General features: G+C 47.0%; 1 protein-coding gene across 1 annotated transcript; it reads left to right on the forward strand.

Annotated features, from left to right (window-relative positions):
* The first annotated feature begins 406 nt into the window (after window positions 1–406).
* Window positions 407–14,947, forward strand: LOC137540481 (proteinase-activated receptor 1-like). The gene is made up of 4 exons (XM_068261830.1): window positions 407–466; window positions 1,171–1,221; window positions 11,832–11,885; window positions 13,914–14,947. The coding sequence occupies exons 3-4, from the start codon at window positions 11,834–11,836 to the stop codon at window positions 14,945–14,947; spliced, it is 1,086 nt and encodes a 361-aa protein (XP_068117931.1). The 5' UTR covers window positions 407–466; window positions 1,171–1,221; window positions 11,832–11,833.
* Window positions 14,948–26,052: the final 11,105 nt, after the last annotated feature.

Consider the following 26,052-nt stretch of genomic DNA (forward strand, 5'->3'; position numbering starts at 1 on the left):
ATTGGAACTGTACATCAAGTAATTGACAATCCATCACGCACCATACAATTCTTGATAAGTTGGTCTGAAATTTCCAATAGGTCCAATCTCTAAAAATCGAAAAAAAAAAGCAGGAACTCCAATCGGATTTATCGATCGAAAACAAAGAAAAGCTCTCAATTTTTTCGGGACAACCGATCGTAATTATCGAATTGGCAAAAAATTGGATCTTTTAATTGTATGGTTTGCGGTCGCCTTACTGCCAAAATAGTGTGCAAGTGAGTAGGGAGGCTGGCTGGCATCTTACTATTTAAGCAGTTAAACTGACATTCAGGAAATACTTTTAAAAACTAAGAAAACCCTGTAAATCCCTCAAGAGGAGATGTCCAAAACCTGTTGGTTCTGTCAGATTTTAACTTACTTTTTTCACAGGAGAGGTCCTTTAAAATAACTTTTCATCACTCTGCAATTGAAAAAGTACCAAAAAGTAGGTAAAAAACTACAGTCAAAATTATTCTGAGCAGTTTTTTTTGCTTGCTGGTGGCTTAAAATACATTTTATGAATAAGATGTGAAAGTATCACCTAGGCGATAACTTAGGAGAAAAAGCAAATTGGATAAGACGTTTTGTACAGGTATATCTGCCAGATTGCCACTAGGGAACTGTCTCATTCTATGGAAAAGCTTGCCAAGTCAAAATTATTAAAGGAATCATCAGGCAAATAAAAAAAAAAGCTTTACTCACCTGGGGCTTTCTCCAGGCCCTTGCAGCCGTCTGTCCCACGCTGACCGCTCTGCTCTCCGCTGCCGTACCGGTCTCCGCGCACGGTGCAGAGGCCGACCCCAAGGTCGTACTTACTGCGCCCTCATTGTACGCGGCTTACTGTGCAGGCACAGAACTACTGCGCCTGTGCAGTAAGCCGTGTACAAAGTTGGCTTGATTGACAGCGGCGGTTCGTGCAGGCGCAGTAAGGACGACCTCGGGGTCGGCCTCTGCACCGTGCGTGGAGACTGGGATGGTGGCGGAGAGCAGAGCGGTCGGCGTGGGACAGTCGGCTGCAAGGGGTTGGAGAAAGCCCCAGGTGAGTAAAGCTTTTTTTTATTTATTTATTTGCCTGATAACTTCTTTAAGTAGCTACAAAATGAACTGCTATTCTCTTATCTAAACATTTCTCTTTCATTTTCATTTCAGACAACAATACAGAAATTAACAACAACCATGTCCTTAATCCGGAGTATGACGGTAAAAGAAATCTATATGTTCTTCTTTAAAATATGAAAGTTAACCAGTCACTTTGTCATGCTGAATGTGCTTATGTACAGATTGTGAAACATAAGATATTGGCTAGTATTTTTGGTCTGATTTGGATCAAACATCAAATCTGTGAGAACATTAGTCATTCTGTTTATTCTGACCCGAGCACTACCCATATTCAGGGGCGGCTCCAGTAATTTTTTCATGAGGGTGCTAGGCAGGTGCTGGATCCATTGGTGAGGTAGCTAGGCAGACAGGTACCTGTGGCACGTGCAGCGCACTGCAGGGGAAAATGGACGTGGCTGTGTTTTTGGCATAAGTAGTATCTGGTGGACAGTGGTGTAGCAATAGGGGTTGCAAAGGTAGCGACCGCATCGGGGCCCTTGGGTCAGAGGGGCCCTCTGTCAAGCACAATATTAGCTCTCTATTGGCCCTGGGTTGGTAATAATCACTTCTATAGATGCTTTAAATAGTGGTAATCATTAACAAACTGTTTCCCTTCCCCTATTTGCACCTCTGATGCTGGGTACACACGTTGCGATTTCCCGCTCGATCCGCAGGATCAATTGGATCGATTAGAATATTTCCAACATGTTCGATCGGGTTTCGATGGATACAGCCGTCGATTTTGCATACTTAATATGCAAAATCGATGACTGTATCCATCGAAACCCGATCGAACATGTTGGAAATAATCAAATCGATCCAATCGATCAAGCGGATCGAGCGGGAAATCACAACGTGTGTACCCAGCATGACACTATTGCTGCCTTTTCAGGTTTTGGTGTGCCGTATCAATTGTTATGTATAGAGTTCTTGGGGGGCCCAATGTAAAACTTGCCCTGTGGGCCCACAGCTCCTTAGCTACGCCACTGATCTGAGTCAAAACAATGGAACAAGCATATGGCTAATCCATAAAGCTAATCAAGTCAGCTGAGTTAGAGTACCTGATCTTCTGCATGCTTATTCAGGGTCTATGGCTAACAGTATTAGAGACACATAATCAGGAGGACTGCCAGGCAACTGGTAGTCAGGGGGGTAACTAAAGGGGAGCAACTCCTGCAACTCCAGGGGGGCTAGAGCTGTAAGAGGGCCCGAACTGCTACTTTACTCCCTCCGATAAAGGGGTCCATCTTTCAGGTCCAGTGTAGTTGCGATTCCACTTGTTATGGGTGTGAAGATTATGATTTACACCAGGCCCAGATTTACATCACTGGAGCCTATAGGCACCGATGTCCTGGCACCCTAGATATCGCCCTCCATGAACCTACAAACCCCGAACCACACCGTACTGCAAGTGTGCTGGCTGGCCCCACTGTCACCTCTCCCTTACTTCCCTTGCTTGTCATAGGGAGCTATAGGTGCCCCTTAGTAGCAGGTAGCCAGAAGTACCCTCAGCATTAAGTAGCCAGTGGTGCCACCAACTAAAGGGTGATCTCGTCAGTGGAATGCTGATAGCCAGGTGAGTAACCTCTCATTTACTCTTCGCTCGGGACTCTTCATAGGGAAAGAAGGAGGGAGGAGCTCGGGAAAGGGAGTGAGCCGCCTTTCCATCATCAGGCGCCTGTAGGCACGTGCCTACAGTGCCTTATGGTAAATCCGGCCCTGATTTACACTCTTGTGACTGTTGTAAAATGGGCCCGCAGGCTGTGAGGGTCACCAGGGGTAGGCAAGGGAAAGGGCATGAACATTGTGGGGCCCCATGAAGGTTTTGCTGGAGGGGGGTGATTTGTATTTACACCCCTGCTGATATTTTTTAAAAGGAAATAAAAATGGCAGCTTCCATGTACCTCTCACCTCGAGTTCACTTTAAGAAATTGCTGCATGCCTGGCTGCTATGCTCATTGCTTGCCTATGCTACTTAGTGAGTCAGTCATGCAACAGACAGCACAATTTTGGAAAACACAAAACGTAACATTAACAACCATAAAACAACTAGTAGAAATGGTAGAACCCATCACTGGCATCACAGGTTCACATAAAGGGCTACATAGAAGTGAATACAGTACTTACTACCTCTCCTTTTACAGTAGTTTACTTTCCATTTCTATTTCAGGTACGATTTATTATGGTTTTGTACTCAATCCTGTAAGAAAAAATGAAACACTCGGTAAATACAAGAGGATTTCTTCAGTCCTATGCATGCAGCATTATTTTCAGTACTAATGCATAACATAATACACGCATATCAAACTTTGCAGAACCGTTCACACTTGTACTGGCCATAAAATAGCTGACAGAGTAATGTTGCTATCACAGTCATACCGGCAGTCCGGCATAAAAAGAAGAAAAAGGTGAGCGACAATCGGTACAAGAGAAGAAAAAAACATTTATCTGTGGTACATAACCAATAAGAGTAAACTAACGTCATATACACACATACTCAATGTAAAACAATAAAGCAGCAGGTAGGGGCCAGCCTTTTAAAGGGACCCTGAGCTTTAATTAAAATCAGAATTTGGACTTACCTGGGGCTTCCTTCAGCCCCATGTAGCCCGCGAGGTCCTCCAGCATCCTCTTCTTCCTTCTCCCAGGCCCGCTGGCTCTCCGGTAATTACTTTGGGTGAAGTCGCACATGTAGGCCCCCGCCGTGCACCTGTCGCGTCATCACGGTGGTCTCTGAAAGCCTCCTGCGCATGTGCGGTTCCCTAAAGACTGAACTGCGCATGCACAGGAGGCTTATGGCAACCGGCGTGATGATGCGACGGGCACACAGCGGGGGCACGCATGTGTGACTTCACCCAAACTCACCAATTACCAGAGCAGCCAGTGGAACGGGAGGAGGAAGAAAAGGATGCGGGAGGATCTGAGTCGTGGGCTATGGGGGGCTGGAGGAAGCCCCAGGTAAGTCCAAATTCCATATTTAATTACGGCTTAGGGTCCTTTTAACTTACCCTCCCATTCACCATAGCTCACACATCACAATGGCCATGACACTCATAACCAGCTCTGGATTTCTGGAAAGGCCACAAAGGCCCGGGCCTTGGGCAGCTGCAGCCCCAGGGGGCACCTGGACATGAAAGAGTTTCTACAAATGAAAGAGAAGGCTGCAAATGGGAAACAACACATGAAAACAGAAGCTGATACCCAAGAGAGCTGTACATGAGAGAGGGGATGCAGTATATGGATGAAATGCATGAAGGAGGGCGCTAAACATGGAATGGGAGGGGCTCTGCTGCATATGGAAGGCGAGCCCCAACGTACTTGGCCTAAGGGTGGAAAAAATATAAATCCAGCCTTGCTCATAACCACAGCTGCAGCTTGTCATATTTCTAATGGGATGGCGCCAGTTTTCTCAATGGACAACTGAAGTGAAAAGAATATGGAGGCTGCCAGATTTATTTCCTTTTAAACAATACCAGCCCTGCTTATCTATTTGGCTGCAGTAGTGTCTACATCACAACAGAAACAAGCATGCAGCTAATCTTGTCAGATCTGACAATAATGTCAGAAACACCTGATCTGCTGCAATCTTGTTCAGGATCTCTGGCTAAAAGTATTAGAGGCAGAGGATCAGCAGGATTGCCAGGCAACTGGTATTGCTTAACCACCCTGGCGTTCTATTAAGATCGCCAGGGCGGCTGCATGAGGGTTTTTTTTAAATAAAAAAAAAACTATTTCATGCAGCCAACTGAAAGTTGGCTGCATGAAAGCCCACTAGATGGCGCTCCGGAGGCGTTCTTCTGATCGCCTCCGGCGGCCAAAAGTAACACGGAAGGCCGCAATGAGCAGCCCTCCGTGTTTGGCTTCTCCTGTCGCCATAGCGACGAGCGGAGTGACGTCATGGACGTCAGCCGCCTCCGATCCTGCCCTTAGCGCTGGCCGGAACTATTTGTTCCCGGCTGCGCAGGGCTCAGGCGGCTGGGGGGGACCCTCTTTCGCCGCTGCTCGCGGCGGATTGCCGCAGAGCGGCGGCGATCGGGCAGCACACGCGGCTGGCAAAGTGCCGGCTGCGTGTGCTGCTCTTTATTTCATAAAAATCGGCCCAGTAGGGCCTGAGCGGCACCCTCTGGCGGTAATGGACGAGCTGAGCTCGTCCATACCGCTAAGGTGGTTAAAAAAAGAAATCAGTATTGCAGTTTTCTATATGTTGGCTGCTATTGGCAACAGCACCACACACCTTTTGCAACTCACAGCGACAGTATACAGGAGATAGAGTGGAGACATCCTTCTTCACCTTACAAAGGGGTTTATTAAGCATCTTGTGTTACAGCGCAAAAAGTGGGATCAGCGCATCACCAGGCCGCCTCCGAATGGCCTCCGATCAGAGATGCGCTGAGCCCCCCCAGAGACTGCAAACGCACCTTGAACCCAAACAGAGGCTCTGCATATACTCCAAAAGCAAAGCTGTTAAGTGGGAGCGGCTGACCAAAAATGAATTAAATTAGTACATAGCAAGGAAATGAACAGCGCTACTTAAAAACAGATGAGTGCCTACCTGAAAAAGAGTGCAAGCCCCACTTATGGGATAAAATACACACTGAGCATACACATGACCTGTCTACCACTGGAGGATGTTGGTTTCCTGTAACAGCTTGCATGCAACCAGGGCCGGCCTTTGCTATGAGCGACCTGTGCGGTCACTCAGGGCGCCATGCTCTCAAGGGCGCATGCGCCCTGTCGCCCCTTGCCGCCCCGCTGTCTCCCTGTGTCCTCTCCGTCTATATTTAGAGCAGGACTACAAGAAAATGGCCGCCGATGTCCACAAATGCAGACAAACGGTGGCCATTTTCTTGTAGCCTGCTCTAACTACAGATGGAGCAGAGGCGGGGAGAGAAGAGTGATGTCGACGCTGGAGCTGGATGTCAGGTGAGTCAGTCTCTGCCCGGCCCACTGTCACATAAAGGGGGAGGGGATTGCCTGGGGCAAACTACGCAAACTACCTACACTGGTGGCAAACTACCTACACTGGGAGCAAATTACCTAAACTGGTGGCAAACTACCTACACTGGGGGCATACTGTCTACACTGGTGGCAAACTACCTACACTGGGGGCATACTGGGGGCAAACTACCTACACTGGGGGCCAACTACCTACACTGGTGGCAAACTACCTACACTGGGAGCAAACTACCTACACTGGGGGCATACTACCTACACTGGGGGCATACTACCTACACTGGGGGCATACTACCTACGCTGGGGGCATACTACCTACACTGGGGGCATACTACCTACACTGGGGGCAAACTACCTACACTGGTGGCAAACTACCTACACTGGTGGCAAACTACCTACACTGGGAGCAAACTACCTACACTGGGGGAAAACTACCTACACTGGGGGCATACTACCTACACTGGGGGCAAACTATCTACACTGGGGGCAAAATACCTACACTGGGGGCATACTACCTACACTGGAGGCATACTGGGGGCATACTACCTACACTGGGGGCATACTACCTACACTGGGGGCAAACTACCTACACTGGGGGCATACTACCTACACTGGGGGCATACTACCTACACTGGGGGCATACTGGGGCAAACTACCTACACTGGGGGCATACTACCTACACTGTAGGAATACTACCTACACTGGGGGCATACTGGGGCATACTACACTGTGGGCATACTACCTACACTGGGGGCATACTGGGGCAAACTACCTACACTGGGGGCATACTACCTACACTGGGGGCATACTACCTTCACTGGGGGCATACTGGGGCAAACTACCTACACTGGGGGGGGCATACTACCTACACTGGGGGCATACTACCTACACTCGGGGCATACTACCTACACTGGGGGAAACTGTACTAGCTACACTGAGGGCAGCTATGCTACCTATATGGGGCAACTATACTACCTACACTGGGGGCAACTATTCTACCTATATGGGGACAACTATGCTATTTATGGGGGGGGGGGGGGCAACAAAATCCGGATTCACTCAGGGCACTGTGAAACCTAAGGCCGGCCCTGCATGCAACTTGTTAAGTACTCGTCCCTCCCACTGCGAAGCTTTGCTTTTGGTGTATATGCAGAGCCTCTGTTTGGGTTCAAGGTGCGTTTGCAGTCTCTGGGGGGGCTCAGCGCATCTCTGATCGGAGGCCATTCGGAGGTGGCCTGGTGATGCGCTGATCCCACTTTTTGCGCAATTGTCAATTTTACTTGGTAGCGCGCCCAGGCTATGCATATGCATAGGTAGGATTTAGTTAGTGTTAGGTCCCCTCCCATGGAGGATTGACTTCTTCGCAGTGGGAGGGACGAGTACTTAACAAGTTGCATGCAAGCTGTTACAGTCTCTGGGGGGGCTCTGTTTGCAGTCTCTGGGGGGGCTCAGCGCATCTCTGATCGGAGGCCATTCGGAGGTGGCCTGGTGATGCGCTGATCCCACTTTTTGCGCAATTGTCAATTTTACTTGGTAGCGCGCCCAGGCTATGCATATGCATAGGTAGGATTTAGTTAGTGTTAGGTCCCCTCCCATGGAGGATTGACTTCTTCGCAGTGGGAGGGACGAGTACTTAACAAGTTGCATGCAAGCTGTTACAGGAAACCAACATCCTCCAGTGGTAGACAGGTCATGTGTATGCTCAGTGTGTATTTTATCCCATAAGTGGGGCTTGCACTCTTTTGCAGGTAGGCACTCATCTGTTTTTAAGTAGCGCTGTTCATTTCCTTGCTATGTACTAATTTAATTCATTTTTGGTCAGCCGCTCCCACTTAACAGCTTTGCTTTTGGTGTATATGCAGAGCCTCTGTTTGGGTTCAAGGTGCGTTTGCAGTCTCTGGGGGGGCTCAGCGCATCTCTGATCGGAGGCCATTCGGAGGCGGCCTGGTGATGCGCTGATCTCACTTTTTGCGCAATTTTCAATTTTACTTGGTAGCGCGCCCAGGCTATGCATATGCGTAGGTAGGATTTGGTTAGTGTTAGGTCCCCTCCCATGGAGGATTGACTTCTTCGCAGTGGGAGGGACGAGTACTTAACAAGTTGCATGCAAGCTGTTACAGGAAACCAACATCCTCCAGTGGTAGACAGGTCAGGGGTATGCTCAGTGTGTATTTTATCCCATAAGTGGGGCTTGCACTCTTTTGCAGGTAGGCACTCATCTGTTTTTAAGTAGCGCTGTTCATTTCCTTGCTATGTACTAATCTTGTGTTACAGGTTGATTTCTTCAGAGTATAAATAGTCTTTCCTATGTACATCACATATATTTACAGCATACAGACAGGAAGCTAGTATTCTAACTAGGAAGCAAAGAGAGAGCCGGATAGCTGGAAAGTAGATTAAAAAGTACCCTCTTCCATCCGGGCTCCCTATTTTATATGAACATCAAAGAGTTAAATTCTGACATCATCTGAGCCATACCCCTAAGCCTACAATTGGCTGGCTTGGGCATATGACCCACCTCATCATTAATATCATTTCATGTTCCAATTCTTTATACCCTACATACAAAGAATGCAATGTTTTATAAACATTGGCTATGTTTACCATTCCCGTTGTCTAAGGTCTAACTGACCCATTATGTGGCCTTCTGGAGGTACACGTTCCTGGTAACAAGCCTCATCATTTCTTCTCCGAGAAACTCTGCTTAAAGAGAACCTGTATCTCAAGTCTTTTACTAGACTTCAGTACCTGAGGCTAGAATTCAAGTATACTTACATTCTAACAGATATCCCTCTCACTTCAGTTGTCCTTTAATTCATCCATGCATTTTAATTGTATGGAGCACTCATAGCATAGATATAAGCAGCGTTGTTAATCCATCTTGATTACTTTAGTGGTAATAGCAGATTATAGTAGGTGGGTTAGTAAAGCAAGATGTCAGGTATTAGCAGATAGTTCGGCCAGCCATACAAACTTCAATTGCAAAGACACTGGTCTGATTTCACAGGCACGGCAGTTCAATAGCAGTGGTATGAGGCCCTCTCACAACCTGACCGTTCACCTGTACTGTTAAGGCACCTACACGCGCTGGATTTTTTTAAACTACGGGTCGGTCGTTGTGACACCAGTTTGCGAGTGTGTACAGGCTGTCGTCACGCTGATAAGACTAAGACTGATCCGCACCCCCACCTACGGCACGGGATCGCCCCCACATTTTGAGCTCACATACGCATGTACTCCAGAAATTTAGCACTATATAAATACATCAGATTAGGAGCACTTCTGAGGACAGTCCATAACAGGGAGACAGCAAATAAAGAATGGGTGTCACCATGCACTGGAGCATGAGAGTGGTCATGATGGGTCATTGGCAGACCCAAAAATACATAAAATAACAAAAAAAAAAAATAATACACAAAATAAGTAGCGGTGCTATTGACAGAGAGTGGCTCTGACCAGATAAACTTAAGATAAAATAATCAAGTAATAAAATGCCTCATGATAATTCATCAAGTAGTCAAATGTCGCTAAATAAAAATATTAAGTAGTCACACACCTCCATAAAATAATAAAATAATTAAGTAGCCAGGTGCCTTAAAATGAACAAAATAAATAGCCAGGTGTGTCAAAATAAAATAATTTAGTAGCCAAATGGGCCCTGTATACATAAATTAAGTAGCCATGTTCCCCAGAAAACAGACTTAAGTAGCCATGTGCCAATATATATCAGTATTAGGTAGCCAGTGCTGGCTGGGGAGGGCTGGGTGCTTTGCTGGGTGATACTGCCAGCAATGCAGAATGGCCTTAGAGTATGCAGGGCCTGAGGCAAGTGTCATATGAAGGGCCTACAGCCTGAGTATAGTTGCCCCCAGTATAGGTAGCCAGCTATAAGTGTCCCAGTATAGGTAGTTAGGTATTGGTGCTCCCAGTATAGGTAGCAAGTTATAGGTGTCCCCATTATAGGTAGTTAGCTGATGGTGGCCCTAATATAGGTAGCAAGTTATAGGTGTCCACAGTATAAGTAGCAAGTTATAGGTGTCCCCAGTATAGGTAGTTAGCTATAGGTGTCACCAGTATAGGTAGCAATTTATAGGTGTCCCCAGTATAGGTAGCCAGGTCTATAGGTTTCCCCAAGTATAGGTAGCCAGTTCTATAGGTGTCCCCAGTATAGGTAGCCAGGTAGGTGTCCCCAGTTTAGATAGCCAGGTCTATAGGTATCCTCAGTTTAGTTAGCCAGGTCTATAGGTGTCCTCAGTATAGGTAGCCAGGTCTATAGGTATCCTCAGTTTAGTTAGCCAGGTCTATAGGTGTCCTTAGTATAGGTAGCCAGGTTGATAGGTCTCCCCAGTTTAGTTAGCCAGATCTATAGGTGACCCCAGTTTACATAGCCAGGTGTATAGGTGTCCCCAGTTTAGGTAGCCAGATCTATAGGTGTCCCCAGTTTAGTTAGCAAGGTCTATAGGTGTCCCCAGTTTAGTAAGCCAGATCTATAGGTGCCCCCAGTTTACATAGCCAGTTGTATAGGTGTCCCCAGTAAAAGTAGCCAGGTCTATAGATGTCCCTAGTATAGGTAGTCAGGTCTATAAGTGCCCCCAGTTTAGTTAGCCAGGTCTATAGGTGTCCACAGTTTAGCCAGGTCTATTGGTTTTCCCAGTTTAGTTAGCCAGGTCTATAGGTGTCCCCAGTTTAGTTAGCCAGGTCTATAGGTGTTCCCAGTTTAGTTAGCAAGGTCTATAGGTGTCCCCAGTTTAGATAGCCAGGTCTATAGGTGCCCCCAGACTAGGTAGCCAGGTATATCTCTGTCCCCTGTAGCGTGGAAGGGGGAGCAGCGGGCACAGAGCAGCTGGGAGGGGGCAGTCTCCCCCCCTCCCTCACCTGGGGGCCCCCCTTCCCCACTCCCCCACCCCCCCCCCCCCCCCCCCCTCCAGGCTAGAATGTGCAGCGGCAGCGAGCGGGGAACAACTTACTACTTCATGCATCCAGCTCTGCCTGCAGCAGCTATGGTCAGGTCTTCTCGCTTGTCCAATCACGCTCTCACAGGAAACACAGAGAGAGCGTGATTGGACAAGCAAGAAGACCAGACCAGAGCAGCAGCAGGCAGAGCTGGATGCATGAAGTAGTAATTTGTTCCATGCTTGCTCGCTGCCGCTGCACATTCTAGCCTGGAGGGGGGGAGGGTGGAAGGGGGGCCTCTAGGTGAGGGAGGGGGGAGACTGCCCCCCTCCCCGCTGCTCTGTGCCTGCTGCTGCTCCTCTTTCCTGCACTGTGTCCCCTCCTGCATTGCCCCTGGGGGCCACTGACATCACGTGACGCCAGTGTAATTGAAAGGCCCACCGGGGAAAATCCCGGGCTCCCGCCGGCCCTGTCCGACCCTGGATGGGGGTCCCGCGATCTACTAGCTCACTCAATCTTCCGCACGGCGGGGATCACCTTGGGATGCGAGGCTCAATGCTTCCTCCTATGCAAGCTCCTCCCACTTATGCATTTCATTCTACCGTGCTTCATCAGGGTGCTACTTAGGGAGCTGACATGAAACAGACACAACACTAGCAGTTTGGGGGGGGGGGGGGGGGAGGAGGGGGAACAAAACAGAAAAAAGTAAAATTAACAACCATAAAACATATAGTAGAAATGGTAGCATCCACATCTCTGGCATCACAGGATCATTTTAAGGGTTACATTAAAGTGAATACAGTACTTAATACAGATCCGTTTTTACCTCTCTTTTTACAATAGTTTACTTTCCATTTCTATTTCAGATATGGTTTTTTATGGTTTTGCATACAATCCTGGAATAAAAAATGATGCACCCGGTAAGTACAAGATGATTTTTTTCAGTACTATCAAGGAATAGTTATTATTTTTAGTATTAATCACATAAAAACCATAGCAATTTTCACATCACACTCCTCCCATTAATTCGCCAATAACTTTATTGTTACTTATCACACTGAAATGATCTATATAATTTTTTGGCCACAAATAAGGCTTTCTTTGGGTGGTACTTTTTGCTAAGAATTATTTTATTTTATATGCATTTTTAAGGGAATAATAAAAAAATGTAATTATTTCTCAGTTTTGCCATTGTAGTTTTAAAATAAAATGTGCTGCTGTGGATAAAACCCACACATTTTATTTGCCCATTTTTCCTGGTTATCCTATCACAACTTTTTAATTGTGTCCCTGGAAATAAAAGTGTATGTTTTCCATTTAGTGATTTTTAATACTGTATCACTAATAACAAGCCTTTGTTTGCAAAATTAATAGTTAATGGTGTAATTTTTTACATTTTTTTCTCCAAGTGTTTTATTTTGGTAACTTTTCATGGTGTAATGGGTTAAACATTAATAAACATATATGTATTTCTATATACAAAGATTATGTGTGGGTGCATTTTCACTTTTTGGCCACAAAATGGTGCTATACCTAATTGCCGAGTACATATAACAGTACCTGGAACTATTAATTGTATCTGTTGACTTTCATTTTGAGAAAGTAATGCTGCTGTCGGCTTTTCATTCATCACAGGCACGGTGATGGGGTTTGGGAACCAGCTGTTCCCATGCAACCATCACTGAACGGCGGGACTCATACGACAACGAATGGCAGCGGCGCAGAAATCGGGACCGGCGAGATAAATAAACAAGTACGTGTATCTATGCCCCTGGTTGTTAAGTGAGGTTTCCAGTGGCGTAGATACACTATACAGCTGTGGAGAACTGGTTAATGCATAACATAATATACGCATGTGACATATTCGCTTGCGCCAGTTGTCCTCCCGCATGAAAGTGAAGGCGTGCTTCTGGAATTCCCTTCACGTTTTCATTTTGCTGGGGAAAAAAAATCAGCAGAAGATTTGTCAGGCCAGTTCATACACTTCCAATTATGCTGGGCTATAAAACTTCTCCTGCACAGAGGGGAAATAAACCCCTTACATTCTTCTGGCTTGCCAGACCCACATTCCTAGATCAGAGGACTGAGATAAGAAAATCAGGAAACCAAATTCCTGTAAACCACTAACTGTAAATTAAGAGTGAACAGAGGCGCCAGCAGGATAAAAGGTTCTAAAAGGCTTAAAATCCCTCAGGAGGTGGTGGTGGCCTCGCCTCCCCGAAGCAGACAAGATACCGTCAGTTTTATGACAACAGGATTATTAATATACTCCCAGAGGCGCTATTTGTGACCTTGAGACTATACTGTGTACTCCTATCTGTTTATTGCCTGAGGAAGCGGGAACATACCTGTGAAACGCTTTGCACTGTTGGTTTTGGAGTATATTAATAAACCTGTTGTCATAAAACTGACGGTATCTCGTCTGCTTCGGGGAGGCGCGTCCACCACCACCTCCTGAGGGATTTTAAGCCTTTTAGAACCTTTTATCCTGCTGGCGCCTCTGGTCACTCTTACATTACCAATATTCACCCCTGGTGGAGGGGTTGATCCAGATTTTTCCCTTATCTACAGAGAGCATCTTTTAATCCTGAGTGAGGACAGGTCTAATCTCCTCACCTGCCAATACAGTGGTTACCTAGGTGGTAACCCACGTTTGTGAGTATATACATTATATACTTTTCATTTCCAACTCCTTGTTCTGCATACTACACTATATTGGGCTCTCGGTATTTCTTTTGTCTTTATCACTAACTGTAAAAGCAACATTCCCCATGGGGAGGTGGAATAAAATGTCCTTTAACCACTGTGGTTGTCCTTTGCAGGTTTTGGTGTTCCATAACAATTGTTATGTACAAACTGTTTGAGGGGGGCCCAGCGTAAAACTCGCACTGGGGCCTAGAGCTACTAAGCTATGTTACTGAGTATAATTTTGTATCTTTTATTTCCAGATTTGATACTGCAATTATTCCCCGAAAATGAAAGCTTAACAATTGATGCTAAAATTTACCTATCTAGTCAATGGTTAACCAAATTTGTACCATCGGTGTATACCATAGTGCTGGCTGTGTCTCTGCCGCTCAACATCATGGCAATTATAATGTTTTCTTCCAAGAGAAAAATCAAAAGCCCAGCAGCGGTGTATATGCTGAACCTGGCGGCTGCCGATGTCCTCTTTGTATGCGTTCTGCCTTTCCACATCGTTTATCGATTTTCTGGGAATAACTGGCGCATCGGGGATGGAATGTGCCGCTTTGCTACTGCGGCATTTTACTGCAACATGTACTGCTCTGTCCTGCTTATGACCAGCATCAGTGTGGACAGGTTCCTGGCAGTGGTTTTCACCATGCGGTCTCTTACCTGGCGCACAAAGAAGCGTGCCTGGATGGTTTGTCTCTTTATATGGATAATATCGGTGGCCAGCACTGTGCCTCTTCTTGTAACCAATCAAACTCAACAAATAGACACACTGGGAATCACAACCTGTCATGATGTCTTGGAACTGAAGAGCCAGCAGAACTTTTACATTTATTACTTCACCATCTTTTCTTCCGTCTTCTTCTTCTTGCCTTTGATCATCACCACTCTGTGCTACATCAGCATCATACGAAGATTGAACACCAAAGAAATCGAGAACTCCTGTAAGAAGAGAAGATCGGTGCTCCTCGCCATTACAGTGCTTTTTGCATTTTTGATTTGCTTTGGCCCAACTAACATAATATTTTTGGTTCATTACTTGCACTTCAGTACTGGATTAGATGAGTCCTCATATTTTGCCTACATTTTGTGTGTGTGCATCAGTAGCATCAGCTCTTGCCTAGATCCCATCATCTATTATTATGCTTCTTCCAGGTGCAGAAAGTATGTCTACAATTTGCTACGCTGCCAGATATCAGGTGCTCAGCAGTCTACAACACAGAGGCTTACTGGGCACAAGGAACTTTCCACAGAAAGCACTAATATGTTTTCAAGCAAACTTGTGTGATATTATGGAGAAAAATACAGATAGTTACCTCGGTAGAGGGAAGCCTCTGGATACTCCCGTACGTGAATCATGGCTGCACTGTGCAGGCAGAGGATGGCTTGCACCTGCGCAGTAGAACGATTAAGACTCTATTTTTCAAACAATCAATCTTAAAATGGTATGAAACTCAAATGTAATCAATGGTCTGCAGTGTTCCTCAACGCTATCCTCAGGGCCCACCAACAGTACATGTTCTGCAGGAAACCACAAACATGCACAGGTGGGGTAATTAGTGTCTCAGCAGAGCTGATTAACTACCTCTGTGGATTTCCACAAAACATGCACTGTTGGTGGGCCTTGAGGACAGGGTTGGGGAACACTGAAGCATTAAAGGGACTCCGAGCAGTGCAGAAACTATGGAAAGATGCATATCATTTTAAAGCTCTCTTTCTCCTCTTTCCAATGATATATAAACCACCACCCTACGTCTTTTAGTTTTCGCTATTTTCGCGATCGAAATTGCCGCGGCCGCGATTTCGATCGCGAAAATAGAGAAAACTAAAATGTGTAGGGCAACGATTTAGGTGTCGTCAGAAAGAGGAGAAAGAGAGCTTTAAAATGATATCCATCAAGCCATAGTTATATTGTATTACACAGGCCGACACTTTCCCCAGTGTCAGCAGCTCCATTCTGCTGAATGCAGCTGCTGACTTTGACAAAAAGTCGCCCTGTGTAATACAATATAACTATGGAAATATGGATATCATTTTAAAGCTCTCTTTCTCCTCTTTCTGACGACACCTAAATCGTTGCCCTACGCCTTTTAGTTTTCTCTATTTTCGCGATCGAAATCGCGGCCGCTGCAAATTCAATCGCGAAAATAGCGAAAACTAAAAGGCGTAGGGTGGCGGTTTATATATCATTGGAAAGAGGAGAAAGAGAGCTTTAAAATGATGTGCATCTTTCCATAGTTTCTGCACTGCTCGGAGTCCCTTTAACCTCCCTGGCGGTTTATTTATTTTGCCAGGGAGGCTGCAACGTGGTTTTTTTTTAATAAAAAAAAAAATATTTCATGCAGCCAACTGAAAGTTGGCTGCATGAAAGCCCACTAGAGGGCGCTCCTGTTGCGTTCTTTCGATCGCCTCCGGCAATCGAAAGTAACAAGATAGGCCGCAATGAGCGGCCTATCTTGTTTCGCTTTTGTCGGTCGACGTCCTGACGTCAGAGCCGCCCGATCCAGCCTCTAGCGCCGGCCGGAACTGTTTGTTCCGGCTGCGCTGGGCTCGGGCGGCTGGGGGGACCCTCTTTCGCCGCTTCACGCGGCGGATCACCGCGGAGCGGCGGCGATCGGGCAGCACACGCGGCTGGCAAAGTGCCAGCTGCGTGTGCTGCTTTTTTCAGAATTGAAATCGGCCCAGCAGGGCCTGAGCGGCGACCTCCGGCGGCATACCCTGAGCTCAGCTCGGGATTACCGCCAAGGAGGTTAAAGGATACCCGAAGTGACATGTGACATGATGAGATAGACATGTGTATGTACAGTGCCTAGTACACAAATAACTTTGCTGTGTTCCTTTTTTTTCTTTCTCTGCCTGAAAGAGTTATATATCAGGTATGTAGGTGGCTGACTCAGTCCTGACTCAGACAGGAAGTGACTACAGTGTGACCCTTACTGATAAGAAATTCCAACTATAAAACACTTTCCTAGCAGAAAATGGCTTTTGAGAGCAAGAGATAAAAAGGGGAATTTCTTATCAGTGAGGGTCACACTGTAGGCACTTCCTGTCTGAGTCAGGACTGAGTCAGCCAATTACATACCTGATATTTAACTCTTTCAGGCAGAGAAAGAAAAAAAAGGAACACAGCATAGTTATTTGTGTGCTAGGCACTGTACATACACATGTCTATCTCATTATGTCACATGTCAGTTCAGGTATCCTTTAAACACAGCATAAAACTAATAGGAAAAAGATGTGATGATTTCCAAGTTACTAGAAGGGCTCGTTTCCACTATAGCGAATCCGCATGCGGGTACCGCATGCGGATTCGCATAGGCAATACAAGTGGATGGGATTGTTTCCACTTGTACGTCGTGCGGGTGCGTTTTGGTGTGCGGGGGAAATCTGCACGGCAGAGCAGGGCTGGAATGCGGGCGAATCGCCCGCAATGCTTTTAATAGGGAAATCGCATGCGGCTTTGTCATGCGGTTTTCCCCGCGATTTCGTGTGCGATTTCGCATGTAATGTTATGGAAATTTACACAGGCAGTGACATGGTTAAATTCGCCTGCTTCTTAGCCATGCGAAATCGCGGGGAAGCCCGCATGCGGAAACGCATCCGCAGGCAATTTCGTCCGCGGTGGAATCCAGGCGATTCCGCACCGCAACAGTGGAAACGAGCCCGAGGGGTTCAAGATTCAATCTTCCAGGTCATTTAGATCATAGTTTCTCAACGTGTGGTACGCGTACTCCAGGGGGTACTTCTGAGGGTTCCAGGGGGTACTCGGGCTTGATATATTTAACCAAGAACAACAAATTTAGAGTTTTAGAAAATAACTCTTATTTAAACAAAGCCAAGTTAGTATTTTAGCTAATTATAAGCAATAGTAAAAGCTTGGAAATGGTTTAAAACCAATTATAATGTACTACGATTAAATATATATTTGTCAAGGGGTACTTGTGATAATGTTTACTATGCTAGGGGGTACTTCGTGAGTATATGGTTTTAAAAGGGGTACATACCAATAAAATGTTGAGAAACACTGATTTAGATGAGACAGCTAATTATGGTGCAGGGCTGTGCCATTGTCTTGGGCGTTACCATAGGCCATAATGTGACAAACTTTGCTCAAATTAGAAAAATACTAGGCAATTCAGCTGCCGGCAATAGCCAATGCCCAAAATTACGTGTGTCCCCTCCTACCCCCCAAGTTTGGACGGGGCGCATATAAATGTATGTCATTTAAAGAGCCTCTGAAGTGAATAAAATTTGCTATTTTTACCTTGTATTTCGCTTCAGAAGTCTCAGTAGAGGTAAACTGCTGCATCCCCGCGGCAAAACAAGGGGTTTAGACCCCCCAAATCCCGGGGTAAACATCCACGACCATCTTGGTTGTGGATTGTGCTGCCCTGAGAGGCAGAGCTTTGAGCTGTAGCTCTGCCTATCCTGACGCAAATCGCGTGCGGATCTCCACCTCTCCCCACCCCTCTCTGTGAAGGAAGACAGAGGAGCGGGGAGAGGCGGTGATCCGTGGCGATTGATATCACTAGAGGCAGAGCTACAGCAGAAATCTCTGCCTCTTTCAGAAAGCGTTGCCCGGGTTGCCCCCCCAGGGATTTGGGGAGTCTAAAGCCCTCGTTTTGTCACGGGGATGCGGCAGTTTACTGCTACTGAGACTACTGAAGTGAAATACAAGGTAAAAATAGCAAATTTTATTCACTTCAGAGTCTCTTTAGAAGCTAATTGATAAGATTGTGTTTCCATTCCAGAATGATTAGATTTTGTTGTATTTGAGGAACAGTTTCTGCTGTATCCAGGGGAAGCAGGGAACTTTCTTTGTTTTATTTGCTTTGCAAATACTTAAAGAGTATTACTTAAATAATAAAATTCCCTCTTTTTTACAATATTCATTTATACATTATATATTCAGTGGTAGCCTTTTGTAAAACTGTTCCTCATCCTGATTTACATCATGACATTTATCACAGGTGGTGCCATCTTTGGAATGTTCATTTACAGTTGGAAACAGAAGTTATTTTCCACAATGCAACGAGCTTCAGTAAACTGTAACTCTGCTTTCCAACCCATACCAGTCTTTTACTGCTTTCTATTCATTTTTGCTGAGTCACGTGTTTTAGAACAGAAATGCAATTTTGAATTTTATACCATTTTAAATGTGCTCTTCAAATTTCAGAGCTGTTCCCTCTACGTCCCTCTGTTAGTAAAAAAAACAACTTCCTCCTCTGTTGAAAAGGAGGAGAAGAGGCGTAATTCTGACTGCTGTTCTGTCCAAGCCCAAGGCTTCACATGGAAGGGGAGCAACAAGCTGGGCCTAGGGGCTGAAAAGTATAAGGGCCCATTTCCACTTGTGTGAGACGCGAGGCGTCACTTCCGGGTCTGCGGGTAGGCAGACGAATCCCGTCAGCCGTGCCATGCACAGTATGGCAGAGTTTTCCCGCGTGATTTGCCTGCGCAATTCGGCCCGGTTTAAATGGGCCCTAAAGCTGGAATTTTTCAGCCCCTAGTCCAGGGGCGTAACTAGAAACCACCCCTCTGCATGCCTGCCTCTTGTTGTCTCCAACGCCATTGACAGGAAGTAGAGTCAGCAGCGTTGGAGACATAGAAGCCGTAGGCATGCAGAGCACCATCGCCACCTGGGATGCGGAAGTTAGAGGCAAGTTCCCCACTGCCCCTGCCTACTGCCATAATTTTTGAGGGGCTTGCTGGGAGTGCTGAAGGGGGGCCCGAGGTGAGGAAGGGGGGAGTTGGGCCCCCCTCCCCGCCGCTGTATGCCCACTGGCCCCTCTAATGTGCTGCACCCCCCTCCTGCCTCTGAAAACAGCCCTGGGCAGGCCCCTACCAGGCTCGGGGCCCCCCTGCACCTGCACCCCTTGCAGAGACTATTACTATGCCCCTACCCTAGGCCCAGCTTTTTGGGGTCCCCTTCCATGTGCAGCAGTGCCCCTCCGATTCTGCGCGTAGTACCCTCTTCCATGTTCAACATCCATGTACTACAGCCCCTATCTTTCATGTACAGCACCCATGGGCATCAGCTTCCCTTTTTTATCTGTTGCTCTCCATTTTCAGCCTTTTATTTCTAGCAACCCCTATTGCTCATCCAGGTGCCCCTTCAGGCTGCAGCTGCCCAAGGCCTGGGCCTTTGTGGCCTTTCCAGAACTCCTGCCCTGATTCTGTCTCCTGCATGTTAATATTTTGATTGTGCTTAACTTGGGCTCTTTTGCAGGTATGTAGAAGGTACCATCACTGGAATTTCTTCGAATGTTTTTTTTTAAGTGTTTCTATGTATAGCATGTAACTCTGTATGCATGTAGAGGCAGACATATGTTGCCAGACCGTATGCATGCTGTGCATGTTGTTTGTTAAAACTGTAAAGTGATTGTACTGCTTGAATCATTCCCATTAGCTAATGATTATAACATCCACCAGGTGCTATAATTTACAATATCCGCTCATGCAGCAACTACTCCCCTCCAGGAAGCTACCAGTCATAGCCCCCAATAGTATAATCAATTGTTTCTGAGGAAGCTTTTAGGATAGGAACACACTAGGCAGAGTCGCATATGCATTTTCCACTATGTGCTATGGAAAACGCATATGCAATTCTGCCTAGTGTGTTTCTACCCTAAGATAAATTCTACTCCACCATCCATTAGCTGTTAGTTGTAATGCTCTTTCAGGCAGCTGCTATAATAATCCCCCACTCCACTTCCCTAAGCACAATCCTACAGACAGCTTAAAGGGAACCTAAACTGAGAAGGATAAGGCTTTTTCCATTTAAAATAATACCAGTTGCCCGACTCTCCTGCTGATCCTGTGTCTCTAATACTTTTAGCCACGGCCCCTCAACAAGTATGCAGATCAGGTGCTCTCACTGAAGTCAGACTGGAATAGCTGCATGCTTGTTTCAGGCGTGTGATTCAGCCACCACTGCAGCCAAAGAGATGAGCAGGACAGCCAGGCATCTGGTATGGATTAAAAGGAAACATCCATATCCCTCTCAGTTAAGGTTCCCTTTAATCAATGTACCATTGGTGGCTACAAGTGTCCCGTACAAGAGAGCATGCGCATTGGTGCGAGGGTGCTTTGTGTTTTTCAAGAAGGGTGTTTTAAAGGACACCCGAAGCGAAAATAAACTAATGAAATAAACTATTGTATCTATCTTCCTTCTCCTAAAAATGACTTTTTAAGATATTCCACAGTTTTATTTTATGTTTAAATCTACTTTTTAAGTTTTAACTGTTTTTAGTGTCTGAATCACACACTGTCAAGAACCGGCCCCGCGGCAAGCCTGCAGATATGGTTCCCGACTGCGGGTTTGACCAGATCAGGAGGGGAAGCAGCCTTAGTCGAGCTAACACAAGGCTGTGACCCCTCAGAACACTTCTCACTGCCACCACTAGCTGTTGCTAGACACTTCCACTCTGCTGTCGAATGATCTGCACGGAATCCACGTTTTTGTATTCGGGTCAGCTTTGCGATTTCGGCCGAATACAGGAACGCCACGCACACAAACACACACACACACAGTACAATCATACAGTAGCAAGGCACAATCAGGCACTGACTTTGTAACGCAAGTTACACTGCAGTCTCTTCTAGGCTATGAGCATTAGGTTAGTACAGCAGGAGTCAAACTTATTAAATAACTATTTAATTTTCCAGAAAAAAAGTGGAACAATGCAGAAAATAATATATACACAAGATTAACAAAAACAAAGTAAAAATTACAAAATAAAAGTTACAAAGGTACACAACAAGACAGGTTGCAGAAATAAAAGGGAAATAAACGTTACAAGCATATACAGAGCGTTGTTTGCGGGAAAGCGCAACTTCCAACCAGTAGTCGGAGCAGCTCTAGCGTCTTTGCTATCTCCGAGGAACTACCAGTTGTGACTATCCTAGCTGATGTTTTTATAGCAAAATATGTGGCCCAGGGCCGCTCAAATGTCCAGATCCAGGAGCCTGTCATATCCTCTCTGGCTGTGACACGCAACTTCAAAGGTTTTTCCTGTCCCACTGTTCCTGTTCCAGCCCAATATTCAGACCACAGGTAAAATTGTATCTTAACACACATCAAAAGGACTTCCCTACTTCAAGTGACAGGCGACCATTTGAGTAAGGCTTCTTTCCTTCAACATTCCAGCAGGCTTTCATATGTAAATTCCAGAGTTTCCTGTTAGCCTTTGAAGTTTCCAGACTCAGTTGGTCCGGATTTGTATATAAAGACAATGGGCTGTCTATATGTACACAGAGTTCAAAAGCCATGCAGACCCAGACTATTCTTTGCCAAGTGGCTGCTAATTAGCAGCACCCTGCTACCAGAGGGACTAAATGCAAATGTAGTTGTCATTGACATACAGACATACACAGCTTCCCCCAAAGCCAGACTGGGTTTTAGCAGACATACACATGACACAGAATACACAGCAGACATAAAAATGGGAAAATATGGCTTCTGTATTATCCCAACATCATAACTAGCTGCGATATCATGACACACACCTTAAACAAGTATGTGGCTAATCTGGTCAGACTCCAGTCAGAAACATCTGATCTGCATGCTTGGCCACTGTCTGCAGCTAAAAGTATTACAAGCAGAGGATCAGCTGGACAGCCAAGTAGTGTGCATAGTTTAAAAGCAAACAAATATGTCAGCAGGGCCGTTTCTTGCACCGTGCGGGCCGGGCGACTGCACGGAGCGCAGAGTGACAGGTCAGGAAGGGGGGCGCCGGCAAGAAGACACTGACTGTGCATATGCAGGAGCCGGGGAGTGAGCAGGACAGGTGATGCGCGGTACAGGCGAACGAAAGTACGCCTGCGCGATCATCACCATCCTACCCACACTCCTCCTGGGCATCCTGTGGCAGTCTTCTTCTGCTCTGACGTCACCGCTGGCGCCGCACGTGGTGACACTTGACGTCTAGCGCCGCCCGTTATTGAAGGCCAGGCTGCTGCCAGAGCGCCGATGGAGGGAGGAGGCTGTCTTCACGGGCGGCGATGCATGCTTTTCCCCCTGGCCCTGGATCAGCGAGCGCCTCTTCAGCAGGTGGTCACAGTCAGAGAGACAGTAAGTGACCTGCTGCGCTGCGCTGTCACCCACCTGACTTTCCCTATGCCTGGGACTCTGGGAGCCTAGGGAGGGGGGAGGGGGACAGCTACCTATCTAACCTACTCTGGGGGGCACCTACCTAATCTAACCTACACTGGGGGGCACCTACCTAATCTAACCTACGCTGGGGGGCACCAACCTATCTAACCTACGCTGGGGGGCACCTACCTAGTCTAACCTACGCTGGGGGGCACCTACCTATCTAACCTACGCTGGGGGGCACCTACCTATCTAACCTACGCTGGGGGGCACCTACCTATCTAACCTACGCTGGGGGGCACCTACCTATCTAACCTACCCTGGGGGGCACCTACCTAATCTAACCTACACTGGGGGGCACCTACCTAATCTAACCTACGCTGGGGGCACCTACCTAATCTAACCTACGCTGGGGGGCAGCTACCTAATCTAACCTACGCTGGGGGGCACCTACCTATCTAACCTACGCTGGGGGGCACCTACCTATCTAACCTACGCTGGGGGCACCTACCTATCTAACCTACGCTGGGGGGCACCTACCTATCTAACCTACCCTGGGGGGAACCTACCTAATCTAACCTACACTGGGGGGCACCTACCTAATCTAACCTACGCTGGGAGCACCTACCTAATCTAACCTACACTGGGGGGCAGCTACCTAATCTAACCTATGCTGGGGGGCAGCTACCTAATCTAACCTACGCTGGGGGGCAGCTATCTAATCTAACCTACGCTGGAGGGCACCTACCTATCTAACCTACCCTGGGGGGCACCTACCTATCTAACCTACCCTGGGGGGGCACCTACCTAATCTAACCTACACTGGGGGGCACCTACCTAATCTAACCTACGCTGGGGGGCAGCTACCTAATCTAACCTACGCTGGGGGGCAGCTACCTAATCTAACCTACGCTGGGGGGCACCTACCTAATCTAACCTACGCTGGGGGGCACCTACCTAATCTAACCTACGCTGGGGGGCACCTACCTATCTAACCTACGCTGGGGGGCACCTACCTAATCTAACCTACGCTGGGGGGCAGCTACCTAATCTAACCTACACTGGGGGCACCTACCTATCTAACCTACGCTGGGGGGCACCTACCTAATCTAACCTACACTGGGGGGCACCTACCTATCTAACCTACGCTGGGGGGCACCTACCTAATCTAACCTACGCTGGGGGGCAGCTACCTAATCTAACCTACGCTGGGGGGCAGCTACCTAATCTAACCTACACTGGGGGCAGCTACCTATCTAACCTACACTGGGGGGCAGCTACCTATCTAACCTATACTGGGGGGCAGCTACCTAATGTAACCTACACTGGGGGGCAGCTACCTAATCTAACCTATACTGGTGGGCACCTACCTATCTAACCTATACTGGGGGGCACCTACCTAATCTAAATTATACTGGGGGGCACCTACCTAATCTAACCTACACTGGGGGGCACCTACCTAATCTAACCTACGCTGGGGGGCATCTACCTAATCTAACCTAGGCTGGGGGGCACCTACCTAATCTAACCTACACTGGGGGGCACCTACCTATCTAACCTACACTGGGGGGCAGCTACCTAATCTAACCTACGCTGGGGGGCAGCTACCTATCTAACCTACACTGAGGGGCACCTACCTAATCTTACCTACACTGGGGGGCAGCTACCTATCTAACCTACACTGGGGGGCAGCTACCTATCTAACCTACACTGGGGGGCAGCTACCTATCTAACCTACGCTGGGGGGCACCTACCTAATCTAACCTACGCTGGGGGGCACCTACCTAATCTAACCTACGCTGGGGGGCAGCTACCTAATCTAACCTACGCTGGGGGGCAGCTACCTAATCTAACCTACACTGGGGGGCAGCTACCTAATCTAACCTACACTGGGGGGCAGCTACCTATCTAACCTATACTGGGGGGCACCTACCTAATCTAACCTACGCTGGGGCACAGCTACCTATCTAACCTATACTTAGGGGCACCTACCTAATCTAACCTACACTCGGGGGCAGCTACCTATCTAACCTACACTGGGGGGCAGCTACCTATCTAACCTACACTGGGGGGCAGCTACCTATCTAACCTATACTGGGGGGCAGCTATCTAATCCAACCTATGCTGAGGGGCAGCTACCTATCTAACCTGTACTGGGGGGCACCTACCTAATCTAACCTACACTGGGGGGCTGCTAACTATCTAACCTACACTGGGGGGCAGCTACCTATCTAACCTACACTGGGGGGCAGCTACCTAATCTAACCTACACTGAGGGGCAGCTACCGATCTAACCTACGCTGGGGGCGCTTATCTAACCTGTATTTGGGGCACCTACCTAGCTAGCCTATACAGGTGGCAACTATACTGGCTACCTATATTGCAGGCACCTACCTAAATAACCTATACTGGGGGCACCTACCTATCTAACCTATGCTGGGGGCAACTATTCTGGCTACCTATATTAGAGGCACCCACCTAGCTAACCTGTACTGGGGCACCTACCTATCTAACTTATACCGGGGGCGCCTGCCTATCTAACCTATACTGGGGGCAACTATACTGGCTACCTATACTGGAGGCACCTACCTGGCTAACCTATAGCGGGGGCAACTATACTGGCTTACCTATGCCTGGCTACCTATACTGGGGGGACCTATACTAAGTGCAACTAGACCTGGCTAACCTATACTGTGGGCACCCATACCTTGCTCGGGGGGGGGGGGGCGCAATTTTTACACCCTCGCCCTGGGTGCATTTTGGCCTAGAAACTGCACTGTATGTCAGCTTCATTATCCTTCTCACTTCAGGTATGGTTTCAGCAAACTACATAACACACATTATTAGTTTGTGTAACTTGCATTATACACACAACCTATACACTGCTTGTGTTGCTTGTGTAACATGCATTACAGAAATAGCGTAACACGTGGTATACATTCATAATAAACATTGGGCTTGATTCAGAAAAGGGTGCTAAGTGTTAGCACGCCAATGAAAATCCACTTTGCATGTGCTAACATGCTTTGCATGTGCTAAGTAATTAGCACATGCAAACTACTTAGCACCGTAGTTAGCACATGTAAACTACTAAGCCCCGTAGTTAGCACATGTAAACTACTTAGCACCCTAGTTTTTTAAAAAAAAAATCAGTGTTTATTCAACAAAGAAAAGGAACATATGACAGAATATGCAGTGTAGCAGTGCGCCTCCTAACTTATCCAACAGTAGCTTCAGCATCAATTATCACTGTGGAAGATGAGAGGTATTGTTAACAATAATATAATGATCGTCACATAATA

The sequence above is a fragment of the Hyperolius riggenbachi genome, chromosome 1 (genome assembly GCF_040937935.1).
Source record: "Hyperolius riggenbachi isolate aHypRig1 chromosome 1, aHypRig1.pri, whole genome shotgun sequence".
Taxonomy (NCBI): Eukaryota; Metazoa; Chordata; class Amphibia; order Anura; family Hyperoliidae; genus Hyperolius; species Hyperolius riggenbachi.